This window comes from Zalophus californianus, chromosome 10 (genome assembly GCF_009762305.2).
Source record: "Zalophus californianus isolate mZalCal1 chromosome 10, mZalCal1.pri.v2, whole genome shotgun sequence".
In the NCBI taxonomy this organism is placed as follows: Eukaryota; Metazoa; Chordata; class Mammalia; order Carnivora; family Otariidae; genus Zalophus; species Zalophus californianus.
Window position 1 is genome coordinate 35,838,196 of NC_045604.1, and position 26,298 is coordinate 35,864,493.

A 26,298-nucleotide genomic window follows, 5' to 3' on the forward strand; every position below is an offset into this window, starting at 1 on the left:
TTGTCCAAGTGCAGTTTTGAGACACTTAATTCAGTATTATGGCATTCTCTAACATTGACTCTGGGTGATTTGGGGAAAGTCACTTTCCTTCTCTGGATGAGTTTCGGCTCTTGTAACATGAATGTAGGAGACTTATTTCTAGGGGCTCTTCCATTACTTTCAGGAAATGAGGGGGGGTGAGGGCGGGTATCTCAGCCTGCGTCCCCGTTCTTGATACAGCACACATAGGTGGCCGACCCTAGTGGGTAAAAGCTTGTGGTCGCATCAAACAAAATTTCCCATCCTCTCTTGTTAGTGTGTAAGGTTTTCCTTTTTTCTTTCTTTTCTTTTTCCTTTTCTTTTTTAATGTGCAATGTTTTCTAAGCATCAGTTTCCTGCTCTGCAATATTGCGCATATGAACAGGACCTCTTTGTGTGTGCACTGCTGTGACAATGAAGTGAGATGCGCTGGTACCCTTAAATATTGGTTGGTATTTTTATTATAGCACAACATAAACTCAGGGCATTCAACCAACTCCGCTACCACCCGTTTAAGGGGAGGATTCCCACAGACCCAAAAGGAAGCACAAAGTAAGCCCACCCATCTAAGCACCCGGGCAGCCCCAAGCCTGCCCGCCCACGTTCTCGACCTCAGAGAACCAAAAGGCACGCGTGCATGCGCTTCCAAAGAGCTTCACTAGAGGGGCACCTGGGTGGCTCAGTCAGTTAAGGTCGGCCTTCGGCTCAGGTCATGATCCCAGGTTTCTGGGATCTGAGCCCCCGTTGGGCTTCCCCGCTCAGCGGGGAGTCTGCTTCTCCCTCTCCCTCTGCTGCTCCCCCTGCTTGTGTTTTCTCCGTGTGTCTCTCTCTGTCGAATAAATAAATTTAAAAATCTTAAAAAAAAAAAAAAAAAAAAGAGCTTCACTAGAGGGCAGAATCGAGACCAGGAAGTTCTAACGCCTGTGGTACAGCTATGACGTAAAACGGCTCTGCTTTCTGGCAACCTGCTTCCGCCGTAAAGCGCCGTGGGCGACCCCGCTTGTGGGAGCTGACGAGACAGCTGTTTGGTGGGAAACGCGTCTCTTGAAGGTGGGCGACTTTGACGTTTTTGCTATGGGCAAACGCAGGAGCCGCAGCCAGAGCCAGCTGCTCACCACCCTGACTAAGAAGCAGAAGAAGCATCTTCGGGATTTCGGCGAGGAGCATCCCTTCTATGACAAGTATGGAGGGGCAGTGCCGGGGCCAGCGGTGCCCGTGGCTTTTCCCAACTTGGGCCCGCCGGTCTCCCTGGGCATCGGGGCAGGGCTGCTCCCCACTCTTCCCGCGCTCGGCTTGGGGGGGTGCCGGTGGCATCCCGCCCGAGATGGGGTTTTTCGTGGGTCCTCCTGCTTTTGTTGAGCCCTTAGCTTTAAGTTAGACCGCACGCCCCCTGTGGGGGTGGGGTGCTGGTTTTTGCACCGTCAGAGGTTTTCTAAGATTGTTTTTGGTTTTTTGTGTGTTTTTAAAGAATTGGCTCGGCCCTCAGACATCGCTGTTCTAGCCAGTTACAATGAGGAAACCAGTGTATCGGTAATTGTGGGCTCCTCTCGAAGTGTCCAAACTCTCAGTTAGGGTCTTAGTGCTCACCCGCCACTCCACTTTGGGCCGCTTCATCAGCAATTAGGGGCATTATAATTAAGAAATGTGCTAGAAAAGGTCTTTTATTTGCTAAAGTGATACTTCTTTCCGATGAGAGCCAGTTAAGTCTGTCATGTGACCTTGTTAAACTTTTAATTTGTCAGTTATTATCAGTTTGTTAGGTTCTTAAAATCCCTGTCCAGGTGCATATGTGGCTTTTACATGACTATACTTATGATGTATTTATAATAGTATACTGTGCTTTTTTCCTTTAAAGTTATCATTAGACTTTTTACTAATTGCTACATGCTAGTAGAGTTTAACATTACCTGTTTCTTCTCAGGGTTTCTGGAAAGGAGGCAAAACCACAGATTTATCAACTGGTAATGCTTTATGCCTTTTTTTTTTATAGTAGTTGGTTCTTGGTTGTTTAAGATTATATATAATGATAATAAAGCCTGGCTACATTTCCACTCCTTTCGATTTTAGATGTAAGCTATTATTTTAGTAATATTGCTTAGTGTTGAATGCAGATGTCTGTTATAATGCCATTGTGATAACTAGTATGGTAGCCAGAGTTTGAAACTCTCCTGAGAGACTAGCCTATTAGAACCTGTCAAGGAGGCTTACCAGAGGGCTCCTGGTGAATCCTAAAGGAGTATCTTGTTTACTTAACATAAAAGGAGCCACAAACTGAACAAAGGTCCTAACTCATTACAACAAACTGAAAAAACCAATACATTCTTTTGTTGTATTGCAATTTTCTATTGCTCCTTTCAGCATGCCAAATATCTGACACATAGATTAGATCTCCTTATAATCTAAAGCTCTGTTTTTAGTCCACTTTCTTCCCATATAGAACATAAGCAGTTCAAAGAAGATGAAAAGATTCTAAAATCATAGCTAGACTAGCTTTTTTGGGTTTTGGGTTTTGGGTTTTGTTTTGTTTTGTTTTTTTGAGAGAGAGAAAGAGCACATGCATGCATGGGGTAGGGAGGGGGAGAGAGAATTTTAAGCAGGCTCAACACCGAGCACAGAGCCCAAAGTGGGGCTGGATCCCATGACACTGAGATCATGACCTGAGCCAAGATCAAGAGTCAGACACTTAACTGACTGAGCCACTCAAGCATCCCACTAGACTAGCTTTTTAAAATAACTTGGTTGCTGTGCATCATTGAATAGATAAGATTGCATATTTACAGAAAAGCTAATTTTTATTTATGCAAGTCGGAACCAGTTATATTTTTGGCCTAATGATAATCATAAGGTAGAAATAAGAATAATATGTTTGTTTTAAAATTTCCCTTTTTCCAGGGCGCCTGGGTGGCTCAGTCGGTTAAGTGTCTGTCTTTGGCTCAGGTCATGATCCCGGGGTCCTGGAATCAAGCCCCATGTAGGGCTCCCTGCCCAGTGGGGAGTCTGCTTCTCCCTCTCCCCCTCCCACCACACATGCTCTCTCTTTCTCTCTCAAATAAATAAAATCTTTAAAAAGAAATAAAATAAAATTTCCCATTTTCCTTTTAGTCAGAGAGTTCAGATACTTCAGGTTCTGAAAGTGAAGCAGAGAGTGAACCAGAACAAGTTTCTGGGTACCACAAACTACTTGCCACATTAAGGAATGCTCCAGAAGAAGATGAGGAGGAGGAAGATGAAGAAGAGGAAGAAGACAGTGCCGTAGATGAGGCGGAAATAAACAGTGAAGATGGTGATAGTGACGTCAGTGTGGAGAAAGAGACAACAGGAGAGTTTACCAAAGTGCAGGAGAGTAAGTGTCTTTGGTGTGTGGGCTCATCATCTTCGTCAGGACAGATTGCCCCATGAGCACAGTGCCTTGTACTGTGTGAGTTGGATGAAAGCACATGGATCCAAAGCAGAGACTCTTAACCTTGTTGATTCAGTGATATCTTTGAGAATCTGTGAAAACACAGGACCCTATGGCCAGAAAAATGCAGAAGTAATATTTTTGCTTATGATTTCCAGGACTTCATCAGTCCTAGGTAAAGATCCCTTGATTCAGAGGAAAGAGAACATAATGCTGTTTTTGACAGTCTCAAAGAGATCACTGGCCTATCCTTAGAGAAACCAAGTTTAATGGAAGACAGACAAAATATACAAAAATTTTCAACAGCAGATTTGTATGGAATAGCTAGCTATAAGGCTTGAAGAGATTCCAGCTGGTTGCACATTGTCAGAGTAAATGAGGGGGCTTCAGAGAACAGGTGAGATTGAAAGCTTAAAGGAACTATATCTCAGACTTCTAGGTGAATTTTTTCTTTTAACTTTAAAACTAACTTTATGGAGGTATGATTTACATGCAATAAAGTGTACCCGTTTTAAGTATACAATTAAATGAGTTTGACACATACATCTATGTTATTATCACTGAAATCAAGATTGAGAACATTTCCAATACTGCCAGAACGTGTCTTCCTGTCCTTCTGTAGTCAGTTTCCCTTCTCTGGCATGAGGCAACCACTGACCTGCTTTCTTTCACTAAAGATTAGTTTTGTCTGTTCTAGAAATTCATATAAATGGAAGCATACAGTATGTATCCTTTTGTGTCTGGCTTCTTTGGCTCCTCACGTTTTTTGTGACTGATCCATGTTGTTCATGTATTAGTAATTCATGACTTTGTATTGCTGGATTTGTATATCTCATTGTCAATATGTCTGAGTAACTTTTTATATCATACTGTAATGCCTGTTTTCCTTGCAGCTGTTTTTTCTCTATAAGGTGTCATACATCATTCTCAGTATTTTAATTCATCAGTTTTACAGGGATAAAAGTTCATTGCCTCAGACTTAGGGTTTGTTTTGTTTTGTTTGTTTTTTATTTCCTGTTTTGGATTTTTAGAAGTGAAAAGTTTGTGCTTTTTTTTATTATAAAAGTAGTATATACTTACCATAAAAATTTAAGAGGGTAGTGTAGTTAACCTGTATCTCCACCACCTTGGGATGAACACCTTTAACATTTTATATAACCTTCCATTACTTTTTATGGATATATGTGTGAGTAAAAGTGTGTGTGTGTATATGTGTATGTGCATAATGGGCTCATACACTTCTGTAACTTACTTTTTTCTTTAATAGTATACCACAGATCTTTTCCATGTGAGTAATCATGGATTCATATTAGCTTCTTTTTTTTTTCTTTTTTTAAAGATTTTATTTGTTTATTTGACAGAGAGAGACATAGCGAGAGAGGGAACACAAGGAGGGGGAGTGGGAGGGGGAGAAGCAGGCTTCCCACGGAGCAGGGAGCCTGATGTGGGGCTTGATCCAAGGACCCTGGGATCATGACCTGAGCCAAAGGCAGACGTTTAATGGCTGAGCCATCCAGGCGCCCTCAAATTAGCTTCTTAATTACATGGTATTTCATTGTACATGATATGTGGTAATTTAATTAGTACTCCATTGATAGAAAAGGATGAAATCAATTTTTCCAGTTATTTCTTGTCATAATCATTAGTGCTGCTTTGAACATCCTTACATGTACATCTTAGTGTACTTTGTCTAGTTATCATCTTAAAATAAGTTTCTAGAAGTGGAAGTGGGTCAACCATCAGGCTTAATTTTGAAACTTGTCTTCCACCTGAATTTGCTTAAAAGTAAATAATAGCAATAAACTTCAGTGTTGATTTAGGCTAAGGAATTAAATTTTATTTGTCCATAGAAGTATAATTACATTTATGCATAAATAATTTTACAAAATGTTTCTCAAAATCACAGGTACGGTTTTACCAGCTGACCCTGAAGGAAAAGGTGGGGATGGGCTGCTTGGCACATCACAAGAATCCCTTGAGGAGTTTACAGATGCAAAACACGAGTCACTCTTCAGCCTGGAAACCAATTTTCTTGAAGAGGAAAGTGGAAGCACATGTTCTCTGAAAGTATCACAAGGTCAGAGCAGTGTGTGTTTGCATTCACCAGGTGCTTAGTATGGGGGCTTGTGCACTAATACGTGTTAAATCTCGTTACTGGAATGAGCAGCAATAGAAACAGTTTAGAACGTATATCTAGAACTGGGCAGAAATACTTCTCAGAACTATTTTGTGGTTCTCAGTGGTTAGGCTGTGCTGGGAGTCAGGAGGCTATTTAGTAAGACAGACGGCCTAAGAGTGATAGTAGGGAAGGCCAGTTCCGCAAACTTCGTATTTCCACAGTTCGGGTTAGGGGAAGACTTCTGATTTTCTCCCAAAAAAGGGAAGGAAGAGAAAGGAGAAAAATATTTTGTATTTTTCTTTCTACCCTTCACTTGCTCTTTGTTATTGGAGTAGGAATTTCCAGATTTGTAAGACTCAGGATTGGCTCATTTCATTGGTCCTCATTACCACGGAGCACCTTTGAAGCCAAAAAGCGCCATTCTGTCTCCAATCTCTCTCAGCCTCTTGGTCATGCCTCTGTCCCAGTGGCAGTGACTTGGACAAGGCCTGCCTCTGTATGGTAGGTGTAGGCAGGTCTCTGCTGTCTCAGATCCACTTTCTCAGCCTGTACCTAGAGGCCAAGTCAGGTTGGTCTCATTGTGTATTCTGACTGCCATTTTTGGCCTCATTGCCCTTCTTCAACCCAGCTCTACCATTTTTTTATTTTTTTTAAGATTTTATTTACTTATTTGACAGAGAGAGGCAGCGAGAGAGGGAACACAAGCAGGGGGAGTGGGAGAGGGAGAAGCAGGCCTCCTGCTGAGCAGGGAGCCTGATGCGGGGCTCGATCCCAGGATCCTGGGACCATGACCTGAGCCGAAGGCAGATGCTTAACAACTGAGCCACTCAGGCGCCCCCACCCAGCTCTACCATTAATGAAGCTGAAATTTTAATTCTTACTTGACTCATTTGGTTCTGTTGGCTATTGTGCTGGAGAAAGAGAAGTAGCAGGTAGAATTTGGGCACTAACTCCATTCCAAACCATAAAAACTTTAATAACCTTGGAGGAGGGGCGCCTGGGCGGCTCAGTTGGTTAAGCGTCTGATTGTTGATTTCTGCTTAGGTCATGATCGCAGGTTGTGTGAGCCTGTTGCGGGCTCTGCTGCTGGGCGTGGAGCCTGCTTAAGATTCTCTCCTTCTTCCTCTGCCCCTCCCCACCACTCAACGCGCACTCTCTCCCTCCCTCCCCCTCTAAAAAATAAAAACCATGGAGGAGACATTACTTGATTATCCTAAAATTCCTCTGGTGGTTTTGCCTGTACAGATTTATCAGCACCTAGAATTCTTATGTCCATTGTTCACTCTTAGGTGTTTAGTACAAAGTGCACTGCATTTGAAGTTTTACCATTTGGATCGTTGCATAGGCCATTTAACTTTTCTCTGCTTCTTAATGATGGGACTGGATGGGAGGGTTGGGTGGCCAGCTCAGAGGACTGAAAATAACCCCGAGTATAGGTACTACCATTTGGTTCATTAGTTCACCCCAGTTGAGTATTGAGCATTTCTGTGTGTCCTGCAGTACAAGAGAAATCAGGCATGGAACCTGCTCTCAGGGATCTTACAGTGTTGCGGTGGGTGGGTGGGGGCAGGTTGGGGTACTGTCTGGAGGATCCGAGGATAGCCTCTTAGTGGAACCAGCACTGCGCCTGGCAGAGTAGGCTGTAGGGAAATATTTATTGTGAGTCAGGAGATAACGCTAATCTGATAGTATTTGGACATACAAAAATGAGGTGAAGGGAAGGATAGAATTTTTAATTGAAGGAAGGAAATCCACAGAGGCAGAAGAATTTGAGGGCCATATAATTCAAAAATTATATTGGAGATGTAGATTGGAGGTGTACATCCTAGAGTGCCCCAAATTTCAGACTGAGAAGTTTCTTCAAGGGTTTTGAGCTGAGAAGTAATGTGATTAGAGAAATGCTTTAGGAAAAAGAACCTGTTAGAAACTTTTGAGCTGGGAGAGAGGATGGGGAAAGTAGATGGGAGAAAGGATGAGTTAACATTGTGAAAAGAGTGTGCCATTTAGAGGGAAGACCAAAAAATGCCTGCTGTTTCCTCCCAAGTTATCTGACATTCTTGATTTCTGAATTAGATCCATTTCTACAACATGTGAACAAAGAACTGAAGGAAAAAGAAATTCAGGCTATTGCCACAAGTCTCAAAACTACTCATCAGCTAAAAGTAAGTATTGCTTGGTCATCCCCGCCACAAACGAAGTGAAGCTCCAAGTAAAGCAAGGGTCTTGGGTTTCGGCAGTCTCCTTGAATGTATGATAGGCACCAGTGGTAGCTGAGTTGATAGGGGAGATAGCACATAGGAAGGCTGGAAGAGCCTCGTGGGGCACAGGTGTAGCCAGGAGAGGCCCTGGGAAACTGGAGTGTGGGAGCCAGGGAAGAATGGCTTCAAAGACAGGCACACCAGGGTTTAGACCAGCATCTGAGAGGTGCTGTTACAGGACCCAAGGCAAGTTAATCTACCTTTTTTTTTTTTATCTTGTTCTCATCTCTTAGAGGGGGGCAGTAATGCTTACCTCAAAATGAAGTAATTTAGTTTACTGACTGATACATAGAAAGTATTGAGTAAAACAGTAGCTACTGCTGCTGTTGGTTTGTTTGAAATACCTGAGATAGGTTCACAACTAAGTTACTCAGATGTGGAACAGTTTTTGCTTCTTTGTGTTTTTTGTTTTTTACCAGTGGATGCTGTTTTTAAGAGTTGGTCATCCTTTTTTAATTGAAATTTTTATTAAAATAATAATTATAGCTGCATTTTAAAGAAATAACACAAAGACATCCCTTATGCCCTTTGCCCAGTTTCCCCCAGTGGTAGCATCTTGGTGAAACCATGCTACAGTATCGGGGCCAGGAAATTGACATTGACACACCCTTCTGTCTTACTCAGCTTTCATCAGTTTTGCTCCTTCTCTTTTGTGTGTGTGTTTAGTTCTGTACTGTTTTATCAGGTGGAGGTTCCCCTTATTCACCCCAAAGTCATAATTCCCTGGAGATCCACCCCCAGTTCTTGGGGGCATATCAATAATCCATTTCTTTTTATTGCTGAGATCATCCTTTTTTTTTACCCCCTTGAGATCAGCAGTTTTGTTACAATGCAAAAATTCCCAAATTGGTATTTCACAAAAATATAGTGTATGATTTTAATAGCTATATCTTAAAAAAAATGTATTCCATGCCCAAGTAAATTTGGAAAACTTGAGGTTAAATACGGGAGAATAGAGCTCTTGTCATAGGACTCATCAGAACCTTTTGTATCTAATATACATTGTGACTCTCCCTGAGGGGGATTAGCTTTTGTGATGTTTACCAAAGTTATTTGACCATGGAGCCCTTTTTTTTCCTAGAATAAATTTTGATTTCCTAGAACATATTCCACAGAATAATTTGGGACACACTGACATAGTGAAGAGCTCAGGTTGTAGTCAGAAACCTTGGGCTCAAGCTCTCAGCTCTGTTCTCTCCTGGATCAAGTTTGTCTGAATCCTATAATCTCTCTGAACCTCTGCTTTCCTAAACTGTAAGATGAGCATTATAGTGTCCACCTTGCAGGTTGTTGGTGAGAATTAAATGAGGTGATCTGGCAAATCAGAGAGAGTTTGGTAAATTAGAAATTACTGTGTGAACACAATGTATTATAATGAATTTCTAACTTATGTCTTGATCTGTCTTTTCCCTAGTGGCCCATATTGGGCCAACTTGTCTTTTCATCCAAGTTTCAGAAGTTGGAGACATTTAAACCCTCAAAGGACATTGATTTAAAGTCGCTTCATCTCCAGAAGCCTCTGGAATCCACCTGGACCAAGACCAACAGCCAGTTCCTTTCTGGTCTCCCAAAATCAAGTGGCCCCTTCACATCCCTCCAGAAAGAGCTCTTCTTAATTATGAATTCTTACCGGGACCTCTTCTACCCAGAAAGGACTGCCCTGAAGAATGGGGAGGAGATCCGCCATGTGTACTGCCTACATGTAATAAATCATGTCCTCAAAGCCAATGCCCAGGTGCTTGGTAACAATAGCAGATGCCGCAGCCAGAAACTTGGGGTGGGTGACGATGATGACTTCAGAGACCAAGGGCTAACAAGGCCCAAGGTAAGTGGCAGCAGGAGAGCTTTGTCCTCCAGAAGGAGGCTGCAAGTCACTGCCATATAGGTGCCTGGCACTTGGCCGTACTCAGGTATTTTAATGATACGAATACTGGAATAATGAATGAGTCCAAGAGCGAGCATGTTAGATGGGCCAGGTAGTGCCAGAACAGTGCCGCAGACAACTCAGTGGACTGTTTCTAACCGTGGACTTAAGTGGAAATTCATGAGTCAGAGGTACCTCTGTGATAATTCTCTTTAAAGATAACCCTGAACATACATAAATGATAACTCCATTATAAATCTCTTTTTTTTGATTCTCAGAAATGAATGGAACCTTAGAAAGCCTTTTATCCAATCCCTAAATAATACAGCTATGGACAGACACCCAGATTCGTAGAGGGCCTTGCTAAAGAGCCCCCCGGGAAGGAGTAGCAGAGATGGAATTAGAGCCAAGGATTCTCTTTACTGAGCCACACCCATAAGTAAACCTTGGAAAACAGAAATTCCTATTTTTCCATTGTATAGTTACTATTGCTTAAAGTGATGATTACATTTATTTGGGCTTGTAAGCCTAAGTTCCAGTGGGTTTAGAGCTTTGGTAGAAAATGTCTTTTAATTGGGCCCACGTTATTCATGTTATGTGGCTTCATCTTGTGTCGTCCATTCCCCATTCCCCCTAAGCCTGTATCCCTCCATATTGAAGAAGTCTTATCTTTTTAGATTGTTTCACTGAGTTTCATAGGATTCTAGGGTTTTGTACTCATGTGGCTCTTAGACATTTCTTGGTCCAGCCCCCTATGTGATAGCTGGGGAACCCGAAGCCTAGATACTTCGTGTTGTAGCTGGGACAGTAACTTGGCCCTCTTCAGTCATGGGCACTCAGTGCTGCACTGTACTAGGCTGACTCACTGCACCCCTCCAGCTGTGCTGGTTCCCTTTCTGGAAAACTGTCTCAGCGTCTTGAACGTAATTTTAGAGTTATAGAAAAGAATGAGTCAGATTACCCATGAAGCACATTTAGAATTTGATGAATTGTGGGATCTGACAGAGGTTTTTTACATTGTTGATATTTACAGAAGGGTAGTTAGAAATTTATCATCGTTAAGCATATTCTATTTTCATTTTCACCAGTTGTAACTTTAAGCATTTTTGGAAATGTTTGGAAAACTGAGTCCTGCATTTCCCATTGAGATATGATCTTATTTCAGAAATGTTTTCTCATCATTTCTGAAAAGTGTACTAGGGAACATAATAGAAAAGTAGTGATGCACTAATCCTTTCTTTTCCTTACCAGCTTTATTTGTTCTCTACTTATTATATACCTAATTCATTTATTTTATTTTTAAAATTTTTTTCCTAATTCATTTATTTTTTCAGCATATATTTATTCCTTGGGGCTTATGCATAAAAATACTGTACTAAGTTCTGTGGGAGACAGAAATGAGAGTAACATTCCTTGTATGTTTATATTGGATTTTTGCTAGTGGACACCTGTTAAAGGCATTGACCTAATCCTGAAAGATATTTCCACATTCTGGTTGAGAATTGCCTCCCATAGGGCCATGAGATTAAAGTTCATAGGACACGGTGCTGTTGAGTACAGAAATTGCTATACGGTAGATATGAGAGGTGCTCAGCTTCTAGTACCGAGCCAGGTCCTTTGCAAAGGGGGTGACCGAGATACGAGCCCTTCCAGGGCCTGCCGCTCTACAGAGGGTTCTTAAGCTCCATGTCCTCAGCAGGCTGCCCTGCAATGGCTGGTCCTTCCCCCTGTGCCACCAAGGCTGCCATGGCTTTCTCCACAGGTGCTGATAGTGGTGCCCTTCCGGGAAGCTGCTCTGCGAGTGGTACAGCTCTTCATCAGCCTCCTTGAGGGTGACAGTAAGAAGAAAATAATTGTGAGCAACAAAAAGAGGTTTAAGGGAGAGTATGGCTCAGATCCTGAGGAAAGACCACCCAACCTGAAGAGGCCTGAGGATTACGAAGCTGTGTTTGTCGGTAACATCGATGACCACTTTCGGATCGGTAATTCCCTCTTGTCAGAACTCAAACCCTGAGGGACCTATGGTGTGAGGTTCACATGGCCGGAGGCTAAGAAGCCTGGAATTAGGCATTCTCTCAGTGGGGTGAAATGTCCTCCTACCAGGACCGGGGTGCATTTGAGACATGTCTGCCAGGGGAGAGAGTCTTGCTTGGGTAACGGGGTGGAGCACCTCTGAAGCTGTATGTAAAGATACATGCACATTTATGGCCGAAGTGTCTCGGCACACCCATAGCTAGTACTTGCTGCTACAGGGGGAGTTGGAAGTGACAGGGGCTGAGTGGGTCACTCTGGGGAGGCTGAATAAGCTGAGTGTCTATGCGTAATGGTAGACCTCCCTCCCACTGGCCATGTAGAGTGCCTACCCCAGAAGTACCTCCACTCACAACTTACCGACTGCCACTGAACTTGTGTCACATCTTTGCTTGTCTCTCATTCAACTCCCGTATACTTGGTTGGTTGTATATTGATAGAGTAAAATTCTTGGGAAAATGTCTTTTAGTCACATAAGCTCATTTGAAAAACATTTACTAAGCATCTTTTGTGTGCCAGCTACTGCTAAGAAGCTGAAGATATAGAAACAAAAGTTATGCTTCCTGCTGTTGAGGAAATCTGGCCTAATGGGAAAATAGTACAGAATGATAAGTGCTGATCAGAGGATGCAGTGGATATTCCGGGAGCGTTTAAAGCAATTTCTGTACTCAAAACAGGGATAGGATAGTTAGGGAATGCATCCTAGTGGAGTTGCCATTTATAGAAAGTTGAGACCTGATTAAGATTTAGTCTGTTACAAAGAGCAGTGGTCAGAGTGGAGGAAAAGTGTTCACACAGGGAACTGCACATGCAGAGGCATCAGGGTGAATACGTCGAGCATGACCTAAGGTGTACATAGGCTTCAGCGTGGCTGGAGTGTCAGGTGTGGGGACGAGAGAGTAGATGTTTAGTTTTAAACATTGTGCAGGTGTCCTGCAAGCTGCTGATATATGTCAGTTTTAGGCTCAGGAAAGAGATGTGGACTGGAAATACAGATCTTTGTGGAGGTGGTGTTACAGCCGTGGTTAGTGAATAAATTTACTGATTTATTACCCATAAACTTATATAGGGTGTGAGTAGAACTTAGAGCCGAACCAGGGACTTGTGGAAGAGCTGTTTGGATCTGGAAAGGTAGGTATGGGCCGGCCAGGTCAGGGATAGAAGCAGAAATGAATGTTAAAGAAATGGAAACCACCAGTGAGGAAAAGAACATTTCGAGGAGGATGTGCTCAATATACTGCTTTATGTGTTTGTGAGTGTCCTTGAATTGGTGACCTTGGCAAGAGTCCTTTCAGTGGAGTCCTGAGATTCAGGCCAGATTGCAGTGCACTGAGGAGTGAGTGGGGAGACCACTCTGGAAAAGTTTGAGCCAAAAGGAAGAGAATGAGAGCTAGACAGGACCATAGAGGCAAGGGGAGGATGATTATTTTAGGAAGGAAAACAACTGGAGCACGGTCACGTGCTAAGGGGAAAGATGTGAAGGTACAGCATGCACGGTGAGCGGTTGGAAGCTAATGGCTTGGTGGGAACTAATGAATGGCTGTGTACTTGGCTGTTTTGTGTAGGAGTGGCAATACTTCAGAGAAGCATCCGACTCTATGCCCCCTTTTACTCCTCCGACATCCTCATTGCCTCCCCATTGGGCTTGAGGACCATCATTGGTGCAGAAGGAGAGAAGAAGAGAGATTTTGACTTTTTGTCTTCCATTGAGCTTCTCATCATTGATCAAGCTGACATCTACCTGATGCAGAACTGGGAGCATGTCCTGGTAATGGCCGTCATTCACATTTAGAATGACAACATTCACATTTAGAGAGAGAAGAAGCTCAGTAGTTTAAGTCTTAAAGGGTTATTAAGTCCAAATGAGTACTCAGTTTGGGAATGGAAATATTTCACATTTTCCAATTTGAAAAAGCCTTTTATCTCCTCTTCTACCCATAGGTTGGCAATAATTATGCAGAGAAGTAAAAATTTTTACCAGTATTTTCAAATCTCCAGAAAAGATTTCTTCCCCTTTAAGGTCACCTCTGCTAATAGACCACTTTAGTGTGGCTGGTTGGTAGATTGGTTCCTCCTGACCAGGAATGTCTTTACCTAATATAATTCCTCCTACAGTTTATGCTCATTTTCTTTTGTTTGGCCTTCAGTGGAAATGGGAAAACATTGCTCAAGATTTCTTAATGTATGATCTTGTCTTACAGAGAAAGGTAGGATGTCCTTATCCTCCTACTATAGCTTGTGGCTGTAATTTTTTCCTCCTTCCCCACATACTCTGCAGTGTTGTCCATTTTAGGATTGGACAAAATTGCTTTGGAACAGTCCTTATCACAGAACCATAGGTTTGTTTTTTTAAGGCATTTGAGAACTCATTTCTACAGTCCCAGGGCTTGTAGGGACCCAGGAAGATTGGGGCAAATAAAGGGGATACTTTAATTTATAAAGTATGGAATACATTTATAGTACTCATTATCCTTTAATATATATTTCAAAGTGAAAATATAATTAAAATAGAAAAGGCATGTTGATGGTTGAGTCATATTCTGTAATTTGAGGGAAAGGCATGTATAGTGGCTCTGGGGATATCCTGTTTTGAGAACCAGGTCACTGAAGAACAACAGCTCTATTTTCTTTTTTTTTTTTTTAATTTTTTATTGTTATGTTAATCACCATATATTACATAATTTGTTTTGGTGTAGTGTTCCATGATTCATTGTTTGTTCATAACACCCAGTGCTCCATGCAGAATGTGCCCTCCTCAATACCCATCACCAGGCTAACCCATCCCCCCACCCTCCTCCCCTCCAGAAACCTCAGTTTGTTTTTCTTTTTTTTTTTTTTTTTTTTTTTAATTTTTTATTGTTATGTTAATCACCATATATTACATCATTAGTTTTTGGTGCAGTGTTCCATGATTCATTGTTTGTTCATAACACCCAGTGCTCCATGCAGAACGTGCCCTCCTCAATACCCATCACCAGGCTAACCCATCCCCCTACCCCCCTCCCCTCTAGAACCCTCAGTTTGTTTTTCAGAGTCCATCATCTCTCCTGGTTCGTCTCCCCCTCTGACTTACTCCCCTTCATTCTTCCTCTCCTGCTATCTTCTTCTTTTTCTTTTTTCTTAAAATACGTTGCATTATTTGTTTCAGAAGTACAGATCTGTGATTCAACAGTCTTACACAATTCACAGCGCTCACGGTAGCACATATCTTCCCCAATGTCCATCACCCAGCCACCCCATCCCTCCCACCCCCGACCACTCCAGCAACCCTCAGTTTGTTCCTGAGATTAAGAATTCCTCATATCAGTGAGGTCATATGATACATGTCTTTCTCTGATTGACTTATTTCACTCACCATAACACCCTCCAGTTCCATCCACATCGCTGCAAATGGCAAGGTCTCATTCCTTTTGATGGCTGCATAATATTCCATTGTGTATATATACCACATCTTCTTTATCCATTCATCTGTCGATGGACATCTTGGCTCTTTCCACAGTTTGGCTATTGTGGACATTGCTGCTATAAACATTGGGGTGCACGTACCCCTTCGGGTCCCTACATTTGTATCTTTGGGGTAAATACCCAGTAGTAACAGCTCTATTTTCCATGTCATTTCCTTTCTTATCCAAGTCTGGGACTGAGGAACCGCTAGAGTGACCGGGGTGGCATTTCAGAAGTTCCTTTCAAAGGAATATTCTTGGAGGTACTATTTTGATTCTTTTTGAAAGGTCCAAGAGGTAGCCAGTTTTAGGTTACCTTCCTGTCGGGGGTGTTCACCTAAGTGGGCAATTCACACCCATCTGAGCCTTGATTTTCTGGTGGAATTTGGAATTTGGCTGTACATACTCCATGGGGTTAGTAAGATGACAGACTTGTAAAATGCTTAGCAATGCCCAACAGGTACATCCTCAATAAAAATTAATACTAGTGTTATTTCTGCTCAAAGCATTTGATGAACCATATGAACCTACTGCCTTTGGATTCTCATGGGGTGGACTTCTCTCGAGTAAGGATGTGGAACCTCAATAATTGGTCCAAGTACTATCGCCAGACCCTGCTTTTTGGGGCCCTACAGGATGCCCAGATCAACTCCGTGTTCAACAAGTACTGCGTCAATCTGCAAGGCCAGGTGGGCTCCTCCTCGTTTCTGTGGATCTTCATGAAGCATTGTGTACTGTTTGGGTCATGAGGCTTAAGGCGAGGATGGCTCACTTCCTAATGTTCTCATTGACTCCTGGCAGGTGGCTGTGAGGAACGTCCCAATGACAGGCTCCATCAGCCATGTCCTGGTGCAGCTTCCACATGTCTTCCAGAGGATGGAAGCTGAAAACCTAGCTTCGGTGATTGATGCCAGGTACCTATCCCTCCCTAGTCTCTAGTCCCTGGGGATCACAGAGAGGGATTTAGCTTCAGGATATGGATTTAGAATTGGATTCTGTGTTGATTTTGCTGATTACTGTTTACCAAATGATAGGAGATCATTGAACCCGGTCGTCACTGACAGAGGAGGAAACTGAGGCCCAGAGAGGTCCTAGTTCTCCTAGCTAGTTAGTGGCAGCATTGGTACTGTAAATCAGGGATTCTTCCCACGAGATTGTGGCATTTCTTAATTACATTACACTGCTTAATGCTGCTAAGTGTTCCATGCCAACAACTTAATTATAAGCCCTTCAGGGCAAGAACTAATGCCCAGAAGCAAACACTGCAACCTTTAAATAATCAACTATAAGCTCTTCACCTTTTGCCTCCTGCAAATACAAGGGTTCCAGTATTTCTAATTCTCTCTGCATTTTCCCTGTCTCTTCATTGTGTTTCATCGGGAGACCCATGGTAGGAGAAAGATGCTTTGCGTATGAGAGGTGTTCAGTAATTATTTGTTGGTTAATTGACCACAGAATGAATGAATGAATGAATGAATGAATGGTGTGCTTATCTACTTCTAGAATAATTCTCTGGGATACACTGACATCACATCTGGTTTTTTACAGTGAATTGAGTTAGCACTTTTTTTTTTTTTATCCTTACATAATCTCTTTGTGATGATGTAAACCAGATTGGCCTCTTTGAGGGAGGTAGAAGGAGACTGTGACTTGCCCAGGGTAACCCAGTTAGTGGTGACATTGTGGGCCAATCTCTAAATCATTGACTTTGCCCTTTGCTTTTTCAAATCAGGTTTAACTTTTTTGTGAACAAGATTTTGCCTCAGTATCGTGATGCCGTCATGTCTCACACGCTCATCTATGTCCCCTCCTACTTTGACTTTGTGCGCCTCCGGAATTACTTCAAGAAGGAAGAACTGAATTTCACCCACATCTGCGAGTACACCCAGAAGTCTGGTATCTCCAGGGCCAGACATTTCTTCCTTCAAGGAGAGAAACAGTTCTTGCTCCTCACAGAGCGCTTCCATTTCTACAAAAGGTAAAGTAGTGCTGGGTTTAGAGTGTCCTCTCAGGAGGGGAAGATGCAGTGCAAATTATGGCCTGCTTCTGAGTGTGTGGCAGTCTTTGCAGTGCTATAAGGTCCTGTTTCACTTTACTTTCTGTGGAGAAGCCAGAGGGTTTTGGAACTCTTCTTGGTTGGTTGGTCTCTTCCCAAAATGGGTATTGTTGGAAAAGGTAGAGACAAGTGAGTGACTGTAGTGTAATCTGTGTGCAGATCTGGAGTGGGTCCACACTTGGAATACTTCCTGTAGTTGTGGTTGTACACCTCAAGAAAGACATTACTCAGTTGAACGCTTTGAGGTAGCACAACTGAAGTGAATCTCGGAAGGAGAGGGAACTGTCATGGAAGCACAGACAAAATAGCAGAGGCTATGTGGTCTGTGGAATTGGAGGCTGAGCACACGGTCAGTGTTCAGAGAGTTAAGGTGTGTTTTGAGGAGGTGCACACACACTTCCTCACAAGGAGACCAGGACTGAGGGGCCCCTTGTTTGTGGGAGGCAAAAGGGGAGGGGCTTAGAGTTGATTATTTAGTGATTTCAGTATTTGCTTAGCTTCCCCATTATGTGATTTTTGACAAATTGTATTTGCTTTTTAGAAAAAATTCTAATTAGAGCGTTAGTAATATTGAGCCTTCTGTTACTATTTGCAGCCACTTGTGCCCCCAGAAGTGTCAGGTATTTTATTGTTTTGCCAAGTCTGTCTCTGCTGTCAAATGAAAAAGCCCTTTTTCAACCCTTATCTATAGAGAGATGGAAATTGCATCCTATTATCTTTTCCTTCCTGATGTGCAATAATGTTCAGTGAATTGATGTTTTTGCCTTTACTGTTTAACTCTCAGTCATATATACTACTGAGGGGCACGTTTTCTCAGAGAACCCCAAACACAGAAGCCAGAATCTTTCAGGCTTTGGAGCATATTCGATGATGCATGTTGGCATTGCTTTGCCTTTTAGTTTATGCTTATGTTAGGATGTGCTCCATAGACATGCTTTTGTTACCAAGATGGGGAGGGAGGAATCCAGCAGCCTGCCATAGCAGAGGAGGCTGACATGACATGACCTCTTTGGGTATTCTGCTGACTGGGTGATCTGAGAATGGAGAGATGAGAAATGGCTGCACTTGTGTTCCCTGGGCTCCCTTTTTGGCCATCTACACAGGGCTGCTTGGCCAAAGAGTATTAATGCCTGCTTGTTGGCATCATTATTTGCTTTGTTCCAGTAAGTTGTTGTTTTCATTCATGTTGGAAAGTGATATTTTGGGGGAGTTTGCACTCAGCAGATCTTAAGAGCCCTTCGTTTTCCATTATCTTGACACATGAAAGCAAGCCTTTTAAGTGAAGTGGATGGATTGGAAAACGTCCCAGTGTGATTGTTTATAGCAAGTATGAATTAGGCTGGGATGAAGACTGTTCTCAAAGAGCAGCTTTTCAAGGAGAGGACATGATGTCTCAAGTAGGCATGACAGTCCCCTGTCTTACACCACTGTATTTACCAAACTCTTTTGCCCCCAAATCACAATAAAGACAAACCTAGCATGTATCACTTACTTTATACCCTGGGCCAGGTTAATTGGTATATTCTGTGTTTAAGATGAATAGAAATAATGTGCTTCAGTGTTCTGCGACTGCTAATTATCTCAAGGTTTCCAACTATAGATTTTTTTGCTTGAGAGGTCACCAAGGTGATGAGAGGTGCTTTTATCTGCAATGCTTTTGTGATTTGATTTGACCTTGGGAGAGGTACATGTATGTTAAACTTTAGTATCCAACTCTGAAATTCGTTATTTATATTCTCTGTGGAAGTCGGCAGTGTTAGAAATACCACTGCTCATTTGCAAGCTGGCAAAATATTTTCAACCTGAAGATTAGTCGTGTTTTGTGGGTTTGGGGGATGAAACCAGTAGAATTAGGATTGGACAGGCCTTTGGTCATGATGGCCTGCCTGAGGATGGGATGCTTCACAGCTCTTTCCCTGAGCATGTCGCTGGGTTGCTACAGCAGGAGGATTCTCAACCAGGGTGCAAGTCAGAAACTCTGGAGGTGGGATTTATGGGGTTGGGAAAGGCTGCTGGTGTGTTCCTGAGTACCCCCGGCCCTACATGAGAATCCCAGTTCTGAAAGTAGCAGACCATCTTTATAGACAGTGTGGAGGAGCTAGCCTTTCACATCAGCTGTAGGTGCCTCCTTTATCTTTCACAGTTGGCAGGTGAGCTAGACCTCTGGCATGTCCTTTGTCCTTAGTTTAAGGACATCCAGTACACACATATACACACACACACACAGACTTTTTTTTTTTTTAAAGATACTAAATTGGGATCACACTGTACTTACGGGATTTTTTTTCTTTTATATGTTTTAAGTGCTTATTGAAAAACAATTTTAATATGTTAACACTTTGGCATACATATGTGTATATCATAGGTCCATTTTTAAGTTGGTATATATAGCTCTGTCACATCCTCCCTTCCCCCAACTTTTTATTTGGAAAGATTTCATTTCAAAGGAAATTGTAAGACTAATAGTGAACATCTATAACTCCTTGGGCTTCACCAGCTTTTAGCATTTTGCCACATTTGCATTCACCCCTGTTCTCTTTCTTTCCTTCTCTCTGTCCATTCACATGTTATCTTTCCTCCTGTGAAGCATTTGTAAATAAACTGCAGGAGGCTTAATGATGCTAAACCCCTAACTCTTTCAGCGTGTAGTTCCTAACTTTTATCTAACCACAATACCATTATCATACCACTTGTTATTACTACAGTAATATCATCTGATATATAGTCTGTATTCAGATTTTCCTAGTTGTCCCTACATTGACCATTACAGCTGTTTCATCCCCTAATCCAGGATTCAGTTAAGAATCATACATTACGTTTGGTTAATGTTTCTTTAGTCTATCTTAGTAGTTCTCAGCTGGGGGCAGTTTTCCTGGAGACATTTTTGGTTGTCAAGACTAGAGGGTTATTCTAGTGATCTAGTGGTTTTAATGGGTTGAGGTGAGGATGCTTCTAGATGTCCTGGAGTGCACAGGATAGCCCCACAACAGAGAATTATCTGGCTCAATATGTCATTAATGCCAAGGTTAAGAAACCTTGACCTAGAATAATTCTCTTGCTTTTTTTTCTTTGACTTTTTTTTTTTTTTAATGAATTCAATCCAGTTTCCTTTAGAATGTTCCAGGGTCTGGATTGTCTAATTATTTTTTTTTTATTATTTAGAGTAGTGGTTCCCAAACTTTGCCGTACATTAGAATCCCCTTGGGGAGCTTTTAAAGATCCAAATACCCAGGTCATATCCCAATGCCAATTAAATCCCTGTGTCTGGGGCTGGGGACGAAGCATGGATACTTCATACATGCAAACAGGTGATTCAAAGTACAGCCAAGTTGGGAATCACTGACTTAAATATCTTTGGTAAGAACTCTACATAGAGGATATTATATACTTTACACTGCATCTTGTCACATAATGTCAGTTTATATCATATTTGGAGATGCTAAATGTAATCATTTGGTCAAGGTGGTCTGCTAGGGCGCCTGGGTGGCTCAGGTCACTAAGCGTCTGCCTTCAGCTCAGCTCATGATCCCAGGGTCCTGGGGTTGAGCCCCACATTGGGCTCCCTGCTTGGCGGCAAGCCTGCTTCTCCCTCTCCCACTCTCCCTGCTTGTGTTCCCTCTCTCGCTGTGTCTCTCTGTGTCAAATAAATAACTAAAATCTTAAAAAAAAAAAAAAGTGGGTCTTCTAGATCTCTCCATTGTAAAGGTACCTTTTCTATTTAATTAATAAGTAATCTATGAGGTGTGTATTGCATCCTTTTTTAATGGCTACATAGTGTCATGTTGTATGGATATATAATTAGCCCAGTTTCCTTTTAATGGTATATAGATTTTTTAAAAAATTGTTCTATTATATGCAACAGGGCCAAGAACATCCATATGCATAGTTGATGGCATAGTTGCTTACTTATTTCATTAGGATAAATATGGAGAGGAAAACCTCTTAGCTCAAAATCTGTACACAATGAAAAATTTATTATACATTGTTGCTTATTTGCTCTCTACTATCTTCCCTATATCTTGTCTCCCCCTCCCCAAAATACACACACCTGATAATTTGTACTCCATTGGCCTATTTCTGCAAAACCCCACTTGTTGCCAGTGACTTGATAGCCAAAATGGTACATCAGTGTTTTAATGTCTTGTTCTTGCATTTTTGTTTTTTTATAACTGTCTGTTGAATGTAGAGGGTGAGATGAGTAGTACTTACACCCAGGCACACCTCTTACTCTGTCAGGCCACTAGTGTTGGAGTTGTGAATCTAGTCAGGATTTGGTTATTTTTGTGGCTAACCTTCCACTCTTCACAGACTTCAAATTCTCTAGCACACAGTGGCTTAGTGTGGGGCCTGGGGTGCCAGAGGGTCTTTTCTGTGTCCTGATTGTCTCTCTGCTTTCACCAAGCCCTGTTCTCCTGTGCCGGGGTAGGGGGTCTCTCCCCACTCTAGCCCCTCCCCCAGTAGCAGGCTGTTCTTGCTTGTTACTCCCTGTGAGGCTTGAGGTAGGGTTGGGGTTCTCTTGGTGCAGCTTGGTTTTAGGCAAGCCCTGTTCGTTCTGGGCTGTGGAGGTGGGGCCTTCTCAGCATTCCTGTAGCACACTCCATGGCAGCCGAACCCTACCTGGTATATGTAAGGGGTCTTGGCAGGAAAGAGTTTCCTGCTTCTCCCACGGTGGTGGCAGACCTCTGCTTATGTCAGTGCAGGATCTTGGGCTGAGTGGATTTCGTGCTCTTTCCCCAGGGACAGTCTGCTGTTGCTTTCTACTCGGTATAAGTCTTGTGATGGGGAAGGGTGGGGTGGAGTTTTACTGCTCCCAGATGACTTGCTTTATTTACCCCCCCGCAACAGTTGACCTTTGCCCCTCTCTCATCAATTTCAGAGTTTTGCTTCATATAGATAGGGGTCTGGGAAGTGAGTGGTTTCACCAAAGGGGTCCCTCTCAGGTCTTCTGCCTTGCCTCCCATCTTTCTCCAGGACTCCCAAAGGAGGCCTGTGGAAAAGAATTCGTGAGTGAGTGTGAGCTAAAGGAGCACCCACAAATCTCAGGGATTCTGAACTGTCACATAGGCCCACACTTGCCCTTTAAGAATTTGTTAAAAGTGTAGCTGTTTTCTTGCTACCCACTTTCTTGGCAGCTGCCGTCTTCCTCCTGTGCTCCTTCAAGAGTGAAGTAGTTCTTGTTTCCTGTCTCTCTACAAAGGGCTTTGTCACTTCAGAGTTCAGTCAGTGGTGGGCTGGCTTTTGAGATCTGGTTGTGTGTCTCTTCCCAACTCCTGAGCTCAGTAACATGACATTGGTAGCTTGAAATTGTCCATGGTGGGAATATTTACACCACAGAAATTGGCAGTTGCTTCAAATCAGCACCCACTCTTCCTCAGTGAGAAGCAGTTATTAAGCATACACCAGCGCACCATTGAATCACCTCACTTGGTTGCCTTGTGACATCAGCTGTCTAGGCCCAAGAAAAGGAATGCTTTTTTAAGTTATCTGGCTTTTTCTTGGTATTGTGGAAGCAGTATTCTCTTGAGTTTACTGTATACTAAGCAGAAGAAGAACTCTGTTTATTTTTGTTTATTTTGATAACTAGTGAGGTAGAACAGTTTCTTCAAGTCATTAGCCGTTAGAATGTCTTCTTTATGATAAGGTTAAGGGTGAACCAAGTAGTAGATTGCAGTTATAGTTTGGAAGACGAGGATTGTTACAGAGGTCAGGATGATCCATGAGATAAGAAGACAAGGAAAGCTTATTCTCTGTGAATAAAATAAAATTCCCAAGGGAGTCTAACATCAGCAGTATAGGAGAGAGCTTTAATAGGAAAAATCAGAACCTTGTCAACTATAAAATCTTTTGTTATGGGGCCCCAGAGGGAATAATTGACCTCGACCCGAACCATACGGTGAGTCCCTAGGGTCTCCACCCCCCACCACCAACCACTGTGTCGCACAGCAGCAGGGAAAGAAGTGCATACGCTGTTGAAATTAATTGCTTTTCCATAATGCTTAATGGGTCCTCAGGCAGGATTTTGTAAATGGATGAACTTGGGACATCTGCCATGGAGGTAGCATGTCTACAGAGTGACAAGAAAAGATTGATGGGAACACATTTACAGTTTTTGCAGTTTATCTCATACACTGGGTCTGACCTCCTCTCCATTGTAGAACATTCTGTTTTGCCTGATTATATTAAGGGTAATGTTAAGTTGTTAAGTGTTTGCTTTTTAAGTTTTCTGTGACAGATCTTCAGTCCTAGTCTACCTCAGTCTACCCAGAGTAGACTCAAGAAATGATAAAATTTATTTTATCATGATCTTAAGCCAAACATTAGGAATTCCAACGTGTTGTCACAAAATAAGTCCTTCCAACCCAAGTTAAAATAACCTTTCGTCTGTTGGTTGTGTGTGTGTTACCCTCCTCCTTGGGCGTGCAGCGGCAGGAGTGAGCTCTGCCCCTGTCAAACTTTTAGGTAGCTTTTCCATACATTTTCTCAAGTAGATATAGCCTCTCTTTCCCCTTCTAATAGGTATACCATTAAAGGGATCAGGAACCTGATTTTCTATGAACTGCCAACGTACCCACACTTCTACAGTGAAGTCTGTAACATGCTGAGCGCCACCAGCAGAGGAGAGGAAGCCACCTGGACTTGCACTGTCCTCTACTCTAAGTATGATGCCCAGAGGCTGGCTGCTGTGGTTGGTGTGGAGTGTGCTGCACAGATGCTACAGTCCAAGAAGAATGTCCACCTCTTCATCACTGGAGAGAGATGAGAATTTGTTGGGCAGGGAATGGTGTTGGCGGGATGCATAATGCTTGCTTCTGTGCCCTTGGACCCAGGTCTGATCACTTATATGAGAGAAGGACTGCTACAAGGAAGGAGCACCAGGCAGCATCATACTGGATAATTCTTTTCAGGTCATGTGTCCCTGAAAAGTTAAATGTAAACCAGATTTGGTCACGTCTTTCAGAGGTTAGGAGGGAGCTGATAGAATTCCGAGAGGTTAACGTGTCTACAGAGGGAAAAACTTCTACTTGAAACTCTTTGTAAGCCATAAATTCTTTTATTGTTATTTTATTCTCTAATTTATTACACTTGGTAAATTCTTTCAGATTTGCCTATTTCTGTTTGATGCTTTCTTAAAGTAAGGCATATGTGTCATTGCTTGAGAACTGGTTATGAGAAATTGGAATACTTCTTGCTACTGAATATCATAATTTTGGATCACAGGTTTTGCAAAAACTATTACTTTTCTTCAGCCAAACTTTTTTTAAACCTTAAACATTCTATTTTTATTCAACCTAGAAGAGTACATTCACTGATCTTTCTTTAATTCATAATAGTAAATGTTTTATTTAAAATTTACACTTAAAATCACATTATTTAAAATAATTTCTACTCTGTTTCAAGAATTTTGTGAAACTCTTGGTGTTGAAATAGCCATCTTTAATATCACTGTCTTCATTATTACTGTAGTCATTTTGTAAGTCGTATAACAGCTAAAATGACAGGAAAGTTGCACTTTTAAAAACATTTTTATCTTAAAATATTCCCATAAAAATTACAAGTACCGAACCTAAACCATTTGAGAATAAGTTGCTAACGTGATGGGCCTTATCACTCATAGAAGTTACCCCTGAATTTAGTGTGTATTGCCTATAAACAAGGACCTGTTTCTGTGTAACCAAAAAAACAAATATCAAATCTAGACATTGCCATTCATACCTATTGCCATCTAATCCTCGTACCCTGTTTGCCAGATGTCCCGGTAATGTCCCCTATAGCAAAAGGATACAGTTTAGAATTACATACTGCCTTTAATTGTCACATCTCTGTAGTGTCCTTTATTCTGGAAGAGTACCCCAGCTTTTCACTGGCCTTCTTGACTTTGACACTTTTGCAGATATCAGGTTGTTTATTTTTGGATAATGTTTCCCTTTGATAGGTTTAGTTTATGCATCGTTGGCGGGAACACTGATGTACTGCTGTGTCCTCCTCACTGCATCTCCTCAGGTGGCACATACTCTCCCCTGCCCCAACACTGATGATGCTAACTGACCACTGGTTTTTCTTTTGTTTTTGCTTAATTTTTTTTTTTTTAAGGTTTTATTTTTAAGTAATCTCTACATCCAGTGTGGGACTCGAACTCACAGCCCCAATATCAAGAGGCGCACATTCTACTGACCGAGCCAGTCACTTGTTTAAGGCAGTGTTTTGCCAGGCTTTTCCAGTACGGAGTTCCTCTTTTCCTCTTTATTAATTTATGTCAGTATGGACTTGTAGTTTCACCTTCTATTCAGTGGATTATAATCCATTACAATTGGTGTGGACATGTATACACACACAGCATCTAAATTTTATTTCTGGATCCATGTACTGAAAACCATGAATTCACACCACACCTCTGATTCCAGTCTGACATCAAGGATACCTTCTAGTTTTCTCCCTCTCTGTAGTTGTAACTCCTCAGATAGTGAGACATGTGGCTCCCATTATCCTCAATGGAACAACCCATAATTGGTACAGATTTTCTTTTACTTGGACACACTTAAAATTGCTTATCAAAAAAAAGTAAAATCATTTTTGGGGTAGTCTTTCTGCTGAATATTTAAATAGGCATTTTTATTCCTCTCTTTACTCAGCATGGAACTATTCATTCCATATACAGCTGGGTTCTTAAAGTTCTGAAAATTGAGGTGACAGTCAAGTTGGCCGAACCTGTGCTACAAAGAACTCTTCATATTCATAGAGTATCCTGTGGTTATTGGCCTACTTGTGCTCTTGTTTACCATAGACCCTGTAGATGATGAGAAAAATGAGTTCACTTGCCTAGTTCAGAGATAGGAGGAAGAAGGGGACCCCCTCTTCTGTTTCCATGTTCATTACCCTGTGCATCGTAGCTGATTTCATCACTTGCATTATCACTGTTCACAAGACTCCCAGATCTCCAACTTCTCTGGATCTCTACACATATGTGAACCTGGATTTCAAGTCCATGATGGAATCTACATTGTTATTTAGCATCCCTAGTGATTTCAGTGCTGGCATGTAGCCAGCCAACTGCTTCTCGCCTGTAAGAACACTGAGGATTTCAAGTGTGTGAACAAAGCACTGCTTTTGT

The 26,298-nt window shown here is 42.1% G+C and overlaps 1 protein-coding gene across 1 annotated transcript; it reads left to right on the forward strand.

Moving 5' to 3' along the window:
• The first annotated feature begins 972 nt into the window (after window positions 1-972).
• On the forward strand, window positions 973-25,298 carry UTP25 (UTP25 small subunit processor component). Its single transcript, XM_027613714.2, has 12 exons — window positions 973-1,199; window positions 1,940-1,979; window positions 3,121-3,361; window positions 5,325-5,495; window positions 7,611-7,699; window positions 9,210-9,620; window positions 11,422-11,641; window positions 13,256-13,458; window positions 15,640-15,822; window positions 15,935-16,047; window positions 16,866-17,111; window positions 23,706-25,298. Exons 1-12 carry the CDS (start codon window positions 1,093-1,095, stop codon window positions 23,947-23,949), a joined length of 2,268 nt encoding a protein of 755 aa, XP_027469515.2. The 5' UTR covers window positions 973-1,092; the 3' UTR covers window positions 23,950-25,298.
• Window positions 25,299-26,298: the final 1,000 nt, after the last annotated feature.